The following is a 13941-nucleotide window of genomic DNA, read 5'->3' as shown; positions in this document are numbered from 1 at the left end:
TTAACAGATCTGCTCTTAACCTCTGCGTATGACAATATTTCAGTTTATAAAACAGCCATTTTGGAAGTTATTTTGACACATCTGACAGGAAATCTTCTTGCAGTAACTTCTGTCTTTAGTTTTTATAGTGCAATTCTGTGGCAAAGCAGAACAGAGTAACTCATATTTGTGTAGGCAACACGGCATACTCAAGATGATATAGAGAAATGATGACAGGATAAATAAATTTAAGAGAAATATTTGTGGTACAAGACAGGCAGCAAACCTTTGCCTGGACACTTGCAAATTATGAACAATCTCTTCCACTGTTGAAGTAAAAGCATATAGAGCTAGTAATAATAATAATGATAATAATAATAATAATACTATTATTATTAATAATAATGTGAAATACTTTTCTTTCTTTTGTCCTTTCCCTTCTCTTCCCTTTCTCTCTCTTGCATGTGGGTAGGAGGTGTGTTTAGTGGTTGTGAGACCCTTCTGCTCCCAGAAAGCATTTCGAACACACACTCTGCAGCCAAAGTTGGTGAAGCGAGAGAGATGAGAAGGGGCAGTGATGATGGAAGGGAAGGCACCAAGCCGCGTTCTCATAAGAGGTTCGGCCACACAGCATCTGATCATTAATGTCCATCAAACATTTTGGCTTGTGTCCAGCTTGCTAAACAGAACGGTGTCATGGCAATAACTTGAAGGTCCTGCACTGACACAGGCAGAAAGCCAAAAGTTGCCATGTAGATTTCCCTACCTCTCTGCCCTCTCAGGTTATATTAAGGATGACCTGCCCTGTTGTTGATTTGGACTACCTTATGCATACCGCAGAACAACAACATAAGGCATGTAGTTGGCGAGACGTTTGGAGAGGTGAGATAACCAGCTCTCTGAAACCCTGCAATATAAAATATCAACAGGGGTCATATATCCAGAAACTTGACTATTAAGTTTTTGCCAAACAGCAGTGAAAGAACAAGTCAGAATATCTGAAACACATTACTCTTCAAATGATGTTGAGAAAGATCCCAGAATAACAGACTTATTTGCATGAATAGAAATGAACTAGTTTGAATACTGTATCACGGAGCCATGAATCAGCAAGCCTAAGACTCTCAAGTGCTTATAGCATTGTGCTTATAGACTGTCAGATAGACAGTCATCTTAAAATCCAATGGTACTTAGGTGTTAGCTTTCTGAATCAGGGAAAGGCTTTTGTGTTCTCCCTTTTGTCCCAGACTCAGCACAGTCTTATTACATGATTTGGCCAGAATCATGTTTTGCAGTGCTCTGTGTTTGTTCTTGAACACAGGGTGAAATGTGACACTGCATACCTGATCTGTTCTTGAATATGTTACTTTTGGATATACTGCCCTTTGTCTGATTTTTTTCAGGCCAGTTCAACACGATTATAATGAAATGATATTTTAGATTATTAGGTTTACTACTTCTAATACATTGGTATTTAAAACACAAGCCTCTAGAATTTTCCACCCTTATGACTACACTATTTTCAAGAAAAGGACCTTGTCAACTAGAAGCATGATATAAAGGGAGCTTATATATTTGCATAGAAATTGTTTGATAGCAAAGTATCCAAGGTTTCTCTTTGAACTCAAGTATGAAAATCTAATAGAATTAAACAAAATACCCTAGAGATGACAGAACATCATGGTACTTGAGACAGGTTTAAAAATTGGTTTGCTCTTCCTTTACCTTGATCCTGGGAAGAATTTTGAAAGCATATTTAATTTGTGGGTTAGGTTGTCATTTCAGAAACTCAGTAATTCAGTTATTACTCGGTATCCTTTCTTTAAATAGATGTCTATTTCAATTCATGGTATGTGCTGTTTCTGTGGGACTCTATGGAAAAACTGTACAGTCATTTGTTATTTTCTGCAGGATTTTGAAGGAGTAATCATATTAGCTCAGCAGATTTAAAAATAATAATATTCTTAAAACACCCTGCATGAGCTGTTAATTGGAATAATATGCACTAAAGATAAATCAGGCTTTTTTTTTCATGGATCCCAGTCTCTCAGCAAACTGAGTAAGAAACTGTGGCCACTGCATCCATTTCATTTTTACTTCTTGAGCATAATAAAAAAGGTAATAATTGAGTTTAATTATACTCTATTCAAAGTTGTTATTCAGCACCATTGATTTCCCTAATGAAACAAGCTGAGCATAATTTCCTTTTCAGATGTTTTTAAAAATTTTGACCTTTTGCTTTGCTGTCCTGTTGTTAAAAAATAATGTCCTCTTGTGTGTGCACATGCACAATAAATGAAGAATATAAATCTTGAACATTTGTGTGGATCTGAAAGAAGGTCTTGCCAAATTTTCCTGTACCAATGTTACTTTAATTTACATCACAGATGCTATACTAGATGTAATACTCTTGTTGTTCAGTTCAATCTTTCTAAAAAAGGAAGGTCAAGATCTGTACACAACTTAATAAGCTTTTTTTTGTCTGCCTATTATTATTTGCATAATTACCGTGACTGCTTGGGGAAATCTATGTTTGGCTAAGTATCTAGCAATTACCTTGGATGATCTATCCGATTTTAGTAATATTTTGGCACAGAGATAATTTGTCGTTCTTCTTACATTTGCCTAATCTTTTAAAATGACCTATGATAGTGTAAGGAAATATAGAAAACGTAGCTTTATGTGAACACAGAAAGGCATGGTTTATTAAAAAGAACAATAACAGGTTAATCTTAAAGTAATTTTTGTCTGGAAACTAAGCCTATTAAGGAAGGTGGTGAGACAAACATTTACAGCCTTTCAGTCTATATTATATTTTAAAGAATGAAAATTAGAGATTAACCTTAAACATTCTGTATTTCCTATCAATATGATTTTATGTAAGTTTTAAAGAAAACTTCTATTTCCTTAGCAGAAGTGAAAAAGCTTTCTTAGTTATAGCTAGACAAAATTTCCAAATATATGGAAATATTTAGAACTATTAACTCTGCATAGGCAACCTTGGGCAGAACAGGAAGTTGAGAAATTAAATAGAAGTTAAATTGTAAAAATAACAATTTGACAGGCATGAAATATGACTTCTACTATTTTCAAAAAAATATACCAAACATTTTCTGTATTGTTATCAGAAAAAAAAAAAAAAAAATAAATACTATGTTTCAACTATATACTGGTACTTACTGAAAATATAGAACAATATCTTGGTAAAATGAAATTCATCTGGGTTCTGTAGGGTATCCTCTCATATTACAGCTATAATAATAACAATGGAACAATAATGCTTGTAGGCAAGATTCGCACTCTTGAAAAATTATTCCACACTGATTTATACTAGATTTATCCCCAGTCTGAGGAAATTGCTGAGTTCTTCTGGTACAGAAATTTGGGCTGAACTTTTTGTGAGTGTCTTACGTACCAGAAATATGACATTTAAACTAACACATATATATGTTTAAACAGAAAACTTATTTTGTTCAAGTTCTCCTGCATCCTGAAGTGCTATTAGGGTCCACTTCATCACCTTATTGTTTTTCTTCTGTCGTCACTGTCAAAGAATAGCAAACTCTAGGTGGGTGATGGGAATCACTGATATTCCATCCAAAGGAAGAGTGATGATGCATGGGAAGCAGTAATGAACATGCATATGACCTTCCACATACTTGTTATATTGTTCTAAAAGCACTTAAATAACTATTATAATAATGATTACTAAATACAGAAGAATTCTCTGGGGTATAATCTACCAGCATTCCTAAATGTGTTTAACTGCTAAGTTCCTGGAATTTCTCACAGGGTAAATTTAAGTACATGCTTGAGTATTTTGTCATGTTAGGCGTCACATATTACATAATGTACAACAAGACGAAGTGTAAATCTGCAGCTTCACACCAAATGGTCATCATATGACCAACTGAAACAAAGGCAGTAGTCTGTGGCTGCATGATTAGCAATGCATTCACAGAACTGAGTTTGAGACACATCTTAAACATCATATAGCAAAGAAAGCACACAGTCCTTGTCATTAGTTTAGTATTTCAGTAATTGCTCTTCATAACTTGCCTGCTAGGTAGTTAAGCATGTATTATTATCCACGTTTAGGGCAGGGAAGAAAGGGGTGAGAGTAAGAAATCTATGTAATTTTATCGAGGAAACTGAATTAAGCAAGGGATGCAGCTGTGATTAGATGTGAATTCACACCTCCTAGGTTTGTGGTGCTAAGCAATATTTATGGTCATACTGGGTATCAATTTTATGATGTATTTATTTACAACTTGCAGTCAAATATACTGTAAATCACCTGAAACACTATTGTGCATACAAACTGTCAGCCTGACTCGTGTAACTTTGTCTATTACCTCTCTTCACCCATTGTCCCTGTTTTTTGTTATGACTGCTTTTTATTGTATACCTTAAAGTAATATAGTCTCTCAGTGGCAGACACTGTCTTTTACAGATGGCACAAATCTTTCAGGCTGAATGTTAGTTAGTTTGCTAAAATCAGTCTTGGCATACCTGATCAAAACACTATAATAGCTGCACTTTCCAATCTTGATGCACAGTGTTACCATGTTCCAGTAACTACATCCCAGTTCCACTTTGGTCCAACAGTTTCAGTCTCTTTAAACAAATGTGCTGTATTAATCCTCCCTTTTCTGATCCTAGAGCCACCCACCACTGAATTAGCAAGTCTCCTGCTGCATTCAAAATAATGCTTAATAATTCAAAATAAACCTTCAAGTGCAAAGCTTTAAAATCCTTTCCACCAGTCCTATATAGTGGAAGGAGGTGTGAGAGCTGGAAGATGAGGAATTCCCTGATTTATTTAACAGGCAGGAAGGTAAAAAGGATAACTAAAAACTAGTCTCTGACATCAAAAGTTCCTCTAACTATTCGTTTCTTTCTGTGGTCTTACTTATTCGACAGTAACTTATTAAAGAAAATTGAAAAGGTCTTGGATTTTTTCATATAGGGGTGTTTTGGATTTTGTGTGTTGTATTATTGAAGATCTCTGGGCTATATCACAAAGTAGCACCGACTTGTAGAGAAACATATATGTAAGTTATAAATAGGGTGTAAGTTCTCCAAGACCAGACCCAAATGCTAACAGAAACATGTGTAGCCTTTTTTTAGCCCCAACCCCACTATAAAAAGCATCAAACTTCCATAAAGAAATCAAGCAAAACAAAGCAATGAAAGAAAAGAAGAAAGAAGAAAAAACAGTCATGGCTTTTGCTTTAAAATTTCATTGCAATTCAGATTTGAGGACTTGGCACTGCTGTGCAAAGTAGAATTTTTAGTCTTATTTCTTCTCTCAGAATTACATCATTACCTCAAGAGCATTTTAAAGGACATTGAGGATGATGTATTCCAGTTAGAAATTAACAGAGCTGATGTTTCAGGAAGGATTGACCATCAGATCTCTATATAAGGAAAATGCATTTTCAGTTTTATGCAAAGGAAGCTTTTCTACTTTCCATCAGAATCCTTTTGTCTTCCCCACGCTCTGCACTTGCACATAACAGACACATGTACCCTTACACTTGCACACGAGAGTAGATCCAGGAGATGCACTCTGATGCCAACCTACCATTCTGATGCCGTTCTCAAAGGCCTGACGTGCTAGAGAAGCAGGTCCATCCACAGTCTTACCGTCGTCATCAGGCCCCCAGCTGGCACTGTAGATGTGGATGTGCTGAGGATTAAGGCTTAGAGACTTTGCTTCTACCATGTCTGTCACATCTCCATCCAGCATCCGTACACCTTCAGAATGAAAGATACAATGAACAGTACCAAAAAATCAAAATGCTTTTTTTTTTTTTTTTTCCCCCCTAGAGAAAATTGTTGTGTAGGACATCCGATTGAATGATCATAAGTATTTCTGCTGTTGTTAAAACCCTCCCGAAACCTCTTTAGATATGTGTTTTTTCAATGGAAAAAGTCTCTAGATAAAAAAAAAATACAAAAATCAAGGAATATTTTGGTCTTGAAGAACTTTCAAAATTGTCTGCAAGGCCTTTATCCACTATACAGCCTTCGAACTTCAACAAACTTTTACGCTAAAGAAAACTTAAAAAAAACCCAACCTAAACCTTCAAATGTTTGTGCATCTCACTTGAAGATAATAAATGATTTTCTTTCTGCCTTTATACCACAGTGAAACTGCAGCAGGAATCACAGTCCTAAAGTATGTTAACAGATGTAATAAAAGGATCTTCTGGCAGATAAACATGGGATTATTGCTTCATTGTATGAGGCTGCAAAGAAGAAACTGGAGAGAAACCTCATGTCTACAGACCGATTACAATACACAGTAGCAAGGTGATTACATGAAGTTAATAAAAACTATCCTATATGTAACATTACTGAACCTGAAACTGCAGTATTGTGAAAACCCTCCCCCGTGGAAAAGAAGCTTTTGTGAGGTATAATCTGAAATTCTTGTGTTAAAAGAATCCATTCACGTGGGTTTGGACAAGTCAATGGCAACACGTTTTAAGATGACTAGACTAAATAAGGTAGGCTTATATGTGGAAACTGGGAAAATCTTAAAAGTTGTTCTTTTCACTAACTGTAAGACTTTGACTGAAGTTAATTCTGACTGAGAAGACCATCAATGTCAGTTTTAACCTAACAAGAAGGTCCTACATACAGCTAGCATGACATCTGGTCAAAGGGGTATTAAATATTAAATAATAATTATCATGTAACTGTATGATAGCACAAAGTAATGATTACTTCCACAGTTAACAAGTTTGACATTCTTTCCCCTTTAAAAAGTCACTGCTATTTATAAGCCAAATTTACATATTTTTAATCACATATTTTTAATCACAGACACATTTCATTTTGCTCATGATCTCAGACTGAAGTTACCTGAGTGTTTATGAAGACCTTAACTTCCAACTTACAAAAGGCATAAGGGGGTGCTTTGTTGACAGAGGCCCTTTTTTTTAACTTACTCTAATTGACTCAAAAATGAAAAGTTATCATATTTCTAAGTTCACACAAATGCTGCTCATGTTTCCTGAGATAATAAACTTTTACAAACAGTGATCTCACTGTGAACTTTATAAAAAAAGTCATTAAACCAACTCTGGGATTCTCAAGTTTCATTTTTCTTCCTCAGCATAATCTCAGAAAATTAATGATGGGTGAAAGTTGTGTTCTCAATTTCTTTCAAGGACATTAAAATACATTTAGTTCTAAATAAAGGCAATAAAAGGTACACAGCTTTTGAAAGAAGAAAAATAAAGCTTCCCTTTATGTCTTTTTTACTGTATAGCAAGCCTAAATAATACTACATGCACCAAGTGATCAATAACTTCAAATTCTACAATTGGCACCTGAAGTAATTCACACCAGGTTTTTTTGCTAATGCTAAAGTGGTCAAATCTAAAGCAACATGGACTAGACCGTGACTTAGGTGTTGCTCACTCTGGCCAACAACTGACAGAGATGCTTCAAGGGTGACTTTGAACAACAGACATCTCATTGGCTATTGAAAACAAAAATAATTCCTTTCTCCACACTCCCCTCCCTCCCCTCAAATGTCTGAAGTAGTTAATTCTGCCGATCACAAAACCTCCAAACTGCATTTGTCATGTGATGATAGCATAACAAAAGCTATCCAGAAGGCAATTAATACACTGCATTTGTGGACTGTTCCACCTAAGACTATAGGGAATCTGTAAACTACTTCCAATATTTGCAGTAATTGACAAAATGCAAGTGGCATTTTAATCAGAACAAACTTTCCATGAATCACAGGAAACACGCAAAGCTGAGCTGAAAGCAAGTTTTCTTTTAAAATGTTTGGTTTTAATCAGTATCTGACTTAATGAAACAGCTGAACTAATTCCTCATCAGCTGAAGACAATCTACATCTGTTGTGCCATAATTCATGTACTGTTTTCCCACCGGGACTCGAGCCCAGCCAAGTAACTAAGCACTGAAATCCCCACAGATGCTTTGCAACTTCCCCAATCAGTCTGCAACAGTAACAGCAGGCTAACCATCCCTTCCTATAAAAAGTCTGACAAACTCTATAGGTGGTAATTTGGTATGTGTGATTACTGCTGAGAGTCACATTAAAATATCTACCCCTTAGGTGCACTTGGTTTGCCTTTAAGTGAAAGGGCCTGTAGAGTAGCTTAGCTAAGCACAAATGGGAGACATAGTGCATATTTTTTTGTAAGAAACATCTTACAACATATAAAAGAATTGAAGCTTCAGATTTCAGTTTTTCTCAAATTTTCTTATCTGCAGATTACATCCCTACTTACAGCATTGTAACAGAAGGATCTGATTTTCTAAGGATCTTATTTTTGACCTATATGTGGTCAGAGGTTCTTAAATGTGTGGAAAGGAGACAAGGAGTAAACCACATCTTGTTAATGACTTCCCATCTCAAAAATCATTAATTGGATTTGTTCAGCTTCCAGTATTTGATGGAATATTGATGAAAAGTATTTCCTTTCCCCTTTGCTTTATCTCTTACTATCCCTTATGTGTCCAGAGATGTTTCCTGGTTTGAAGTAAAGAATACTTATCTTGGTGGAGCAAATTCAACATCACTGTCAGCAGGTGCTCCTCTATGAAAGGGGAATGTAATTGCTTTACCTCAACTCTAGTTTCTTCTCCAAGAATGCCCCAAGAAGATCTATAAATCCCTGAGAAACAAGTGAGCTGAACACTAGTTCAGCATAATATGATTCAACATTTTTACACTCTACCTGGAGAGGGAACACAACCATTGCATATTCACAGGTGTAGTTTATGCCATTTCTGAGGAAAGGGAGGGAAGCATGCCAAACAGAGGTTAGCAGCAGCAAAACTCTTAAATATATACACCTAGTGCAAAAGTAAGATTAACCTCCATTCCCAATACCCTCGAATTCCCTCTTGCCTCTGATTTTCTGCAGATTATCTGCTGAGCCTCCTGAAGCCTTATTTTCAAGTGCTGATGATTTTAAAGGGTGCTTAACTACTTCAAGTGAGGTTTTCACACTGTTTTTATTTTTCAGCTTTCTTTTAAGACCAGTGTTAGTGATGACTCTACGGAATCATGGTGACAAACGGATTGGATACACTTTTTATTTCACTTACACCAGTGAAATTTCTTGAAGGTTGTTATATTCTTTGTACTAAATAATAAATAAATAAATAAATAAATACATGATAAAAAGACACACATATCTGTTCACATTAACTGCATTCATACTATGTCCATCTGAATCAATTTTTACAATAAATTTAGAAAAGGCTGTGATTCACCTAATATGCCAGAAGAGTTTCTAAAACATTATTTCACATTCCTAATAAAGAGTAACCTCTTAAGAAGCCACTGTTACTAATGGAGAACTTTTCAAGGACATGCCCAAACTGTTGCAGGTTGTGTGACTATCTAACTCAGAAATGAAACTTCTCCAGAAGCCATCTTTTATCTCTGTCAGTGCACTAACTCCCCTCTGTCTCTGATTTGGCAACATAGTAAATCAGATTTCAGAGCTGCTGGTACACAACCAAATGACATGTCCACATGAGACAACCTGTTCATCTGCCACAAACTCACTCACTTGACCAGTTCAGATTTTCTAAACCACTCTGGCAGGGTAACTTTGTGCAGTCAGGCTCTCCACCTGAAGGGAAACTGTTTTTCTGCATCGCTCTAACCTTATGCTGAATTAGGTATTGTTTATCCTCTTAAAGCCAGCAACAAAACAGAAAGCTGACATTAGGGAGATGTTGTGTGCTTTGGCTAATTTGAAACGCAGCTGTGCTCACATTTGATTTGGATCAAACTTGTACCGATCCAGTAGAGAACATAGACAGTACTATTAATTATGGAAACATGGCATCAATTCTGCCTGCTCATATTTTTGAACAGTCCTTTGGTGTGTATATAGGTAAGTATGGTTTTGTTCTCACAGATGGGCTCTAATTCTGGGACAGAAAATCAACAATTATGGAGTTGGAGCTATTGGTCTTTCTACTGAAAGCCAATATACTAATGCCATGATTTCATCAAAACTACAGGGTAAAATTTCACTTGAAGGATTAAAATTTGCCACAGGCAGGCTACAGCCTAGGAGAAACATAAATGACATTCTGATAGTCAAATTAAGCCAAAGGTATTAATTGAGCAGGCATAGACTAAGAATTCAAGGAAACCACTCGGAACCTCTTGGCTGAATGAACAAAGAAGTGTGATGGAATCTCATATTTCAGGCAATAATCTGATCACACAGAGCAATCAAAAGAAGATTCTCTCCAACCACAGCCAATCAACACAAATGTGTTATGTTTTGACAGGACCAATATGCAGGCAATATTCCTGATGTGTATATTTACTTCTGGTTTGTCAAAGTTCATCACTTAGAGCTCTGAATCTGTGAAAAAAACCTAATGTCCTGATTCTGGCTTTTGTGTTTTCATCAAAAGTCTCACTTTCTATTTTCTGTGTGTACTGAGACGCAGTGTTCCAAGGAGCACTGGAGAAGTTTCACTGCGGACAAAATCCTACTGGTATTTAATGACCATTCTACAACTGAGATTCACCTGCTAGCACAGCTAGGTTTGTTGTCCTTACAAATCTCCTTCTCTTGTTGAGAAAGGTCTCAATATAGTATTTAGCAGAAATGGCTCTTTGGTTACCTTTTTTTTTTTGGTGGGAGATTGTTTTACATACCTCCAATCTTTGCATTAAAGGCGATTCCTACTGTGCAGTGTGAGTTGTTTGCCGTGGCTGCCACTTCTCCAGCACAACGGGTTCCATGCCTGCAGTCAGACAAACATTTTTTCAAGTAAGCACAGACTGTTGGGATTAAAGACTTTGACTTTGCTCATCCTCAGGTGCTAAAAGTACAACTATCCACAATGTTGTAGTAATTTTTATCCATGTTACAATATTCCTCCAAACACATTTTAACATCATTATCATCTTCACATTAAAGTCTTCATGGTAGGCTTTTTAAATACCGGAAACATGCACAGTTTGTTAAAAAGACATACAATGATGATACATAATCCACTGCAACAGGAAGAAGTTTTTGATACCAGTTCTTGATTTTGAACCAAATCTTGCATTATAGACAGAATTTTTGTTCTGCATTCTTCCACAACCACTCATGTTGCTAGCGTGTAGATCTCCATACAACCTCCAGCAGGCATAATGTGTATGACACTTTTCCATGAAGATGAGATGCATCAATGTCCACACTGCTGTTTAGAGGCAAGCCTAAAACTGATTATATGCCAGGTATGCTCACAGCCTTAGGCCAACCCTGAAAGCCTTTCAGGGAGCAGAAAAAACAGGTGAAGCACCCTCTACATCAGAGGTATACCTCATGCCTGGAAGCAGAGTTGGGCTGCAAGGGTATAATCTTAAAAAAGCTGCTGAAGGAAAACACAAAAGGGTGGTTGCTCATCCCCTTCCACACTATGTGAAGCCACAGTGGGATGCCTTGCCTAGCCCTGATCCACGCTCTCTACAAGGTGACAGTGATCACCCAAATGGCCACTGTGGTAGGAAAGCTGTCCCTGATTTTTGCCTGCAATGTACGTTTGACAGGGTATTTTCTACCAGTAAGGTTTGCCCTCATTTTTATGCAGTTAAGCAGCTCCACTACAGAAATGTGACATAAGCAACAAGGAGCAGACAGGGATCTTTAAGAGCTGCTGTGGAGAGGAGACACAGAGTTTCAGACCAGACAGGTAAAGAGGTGGGCAGTTGATGAGACAGAGATGGAAAGATAATGGAAGGCTTGGGTAGCCACAAAGAAAGAAGTGTAAAAAGTCAAGGCAAAAGATAGATAACAACATGGCAAGCACTTCAGAGGAGGCTAAGTGAGGTCAGTTTTGTACATATGCACTCTTCTGCTGGTGGTGGTTGACAGACTGCCTACACAGACATCTGGAGAACATAGGTGTTTTTGAATTAAAGTTGATACCTATATTACAGGCAAGAATCACAGTTGCTTTCTCTTGGTACAGCTTGTTTTGGGTAGAGTTGGCCCTTATTTTCTTGTTATTAGTGCAACTTTTTTCCCTTAACCTTTTGAGACATCTAGTGAGAACACTAAGATAACTTGTTTGGAATGCATTAATGTAAAACAAGAACAACAAAAAAAGGACTAGAATAAAAAGAGAGGAAATAAAAAAATAAGCAATATAAGTGATCAGTGCTAACCTGTTAGAATTTCAAAGGATATCACTCAGATTATCAGATAAGTATCATATATAAGGTAAAATCTATGAAGAAAATGTAATCTTTAGTCACAAAAATCAAAGTGACAAGTTGGATGCTGATATATCCTAAAGCCAGATCAAGATTTCACAATTATATGTATATCTCAATTATTTTCCTGTTAATCTCTTCACAATTCATCATTTAGTTGCCAAACTTGATCAGGATTTTTTTTTTTTTTTATTTCTCATATGAAGCCAAATTTTCAAGCCTAATTTTTTTCATTTGAAGTAAGCCTATTTAACTCTGATTGATAAACCAATTTCTTATTGTATTACAGAATTATTTTGAAAAAGACTGAACTAAATAATTCAGGAATCCCATATGAAAACAAGTTTTTAAAAAAAACCCTACTTCATTTTCAAGTATTTTCAAATAAAGCTCTAGCTCTGCATTTGTTTGAGGTAGCGTCTTTTTAAAATGTACTAATATTTATAGGAGAATGCCTGTCTTAAGAATTATTTACAAGACACATGGTTCCCAAACTTCCCTTTTTCTCATTATGATTTTGTTAGGTGCCACATATAAGTTTAGAGGCATTAATCACTCAAACATCAAAGCACGGATGCCATACTCTAGAAATGTAGAAATACACACACACATCACCTTGGTGCCTATAATTTATTAATAAATCACTGCCTGCCTGGTGGCTGAGATGCAAACTCCCAGAGATAAACTGCATTGGCAAGAAACCCCTCCTGGGTACCAAGTTTGGGAAGCAGTGATGAGAGGAAGGTTTTTCAGTAGAGAAATGCGACAGATAGAAACCATAACTGGAGGAGGGAAACTGCCTGAAGAAGGAAGAAAGAGCTCAAGTTTCACCATGGTTCCCAGTTGCAATACCTGCTACTTTGTTAGCTACATCCACCAAACAATGTCAAAAGGGTTAGTTTTCCATGGGCTCACCAATCACACCCCAGTCATCCTAGAGTCATGTAACGTTTGTGAGGGGAAACAGAGGAGACGTGGTGGATGTGGGGGGTTACAGTGTGACTGCACCTGCCAGCAGCAAGGCACAGCAACATGGGATTAACAGCAACATGAAATTGTAGCCTAAATTCCAAATGAAATGGAAGTAGCTTCAGTGGTAGATGAACTTCAGTAAGAAGTAGCCAAGGCTTCAAAAGACTTGTATGGAAGTTTCATGACACATACTTACTGAATTAAAGCACAGTAAGAAATTTCATGTAAATTTCTCATAGAAAAAAAAAAAGTATATTCCAGAGACAATTAAATATTCGGACAGTTTTACAATATGCAAGTTAAATCAATTTTGCTGAATATTTCACTAGTCCTCAGATATTGGAAAATCCTTCTTTTTATCATCTTTTAAGCCCAGTAATGTTATAAATCTATTTTGTAAACAGATTTTTACATTAGACCCTTGCTTCTCTGCCAAGATTATTGTTACTTGAATTCTATGTTTATCATAGATATTATAAAATTAAAAGTTATTTTATTAATTTCAAGGTCATATGTATAAAATTGCACTTCTTACAATGTTTCCCACTGCATGAATTAATCATACATTTGACTCAGTTTAGTTTAATATTATCTTTTATGGGTCGTTTAAGTAATATTTCAACTGTGCTGTGAAAGGGAAGACTTTCTAAAATATTTGCATACAAAAACTTAGGGTTTTTTCTACACTGCTTTTAATTTTCCCCGTCCCAAGATTTTTGCTTGAGGTCTACAGTTTGGATCAGACTCCAAATTGT

General features: G+C 36.3%; 1 protein-coding gene across 4 annotated transcripts in view; it reads right to left on the bottom strand.

Annotated features, from left to right (window-relative positions):
- Positions 1 to 13941, bottom strand: part of PCSK5 (proprotein convertase subtilisin/kexin type 5) — a 245810-nt gene that overhangs the window by 136966 nt on the left and 94903 nt on the right. For all 4 annotated transcript variants that reach the window (XM_026866351.1, XM_026866352.1, XM_026866353.1 and 1 more), the window contains 2 exons: positions 10667 to 10755; positions 5567 to 5739 (listed from right to left, as the gene is read on the bottom strand). In XM_026866351.1, the coding sequence (XP_026722152.1) occupies positions 5567 to 5739; positions 10667 to 10755 (262 nt within the window). The remainder of the gene's footprint in view (positions 1 to 5566; positions 5740 to 10666; positions 10756 to 13941) is intronic.

This window comes from Athene cunicularia (genome assembly GCF_003259725.1).
Source record: "Athene cunicularia isolate RWA chromosome Z unlocalized genomic scaffold, athCun1 chrZ_part2, whole genome shotgun sequence".
NCBI classification, from domain to species: domain Eukaryota; kingdom Metazoa; phylum Chordata; class Aves; order Strigiformes; family Strigidae; genus Athene; species Athene cunicularia.
Note: the sequence above shows the minus strand (reverse complement) of the source record. Positions and strands in the feature narration are given on the sequence as shown.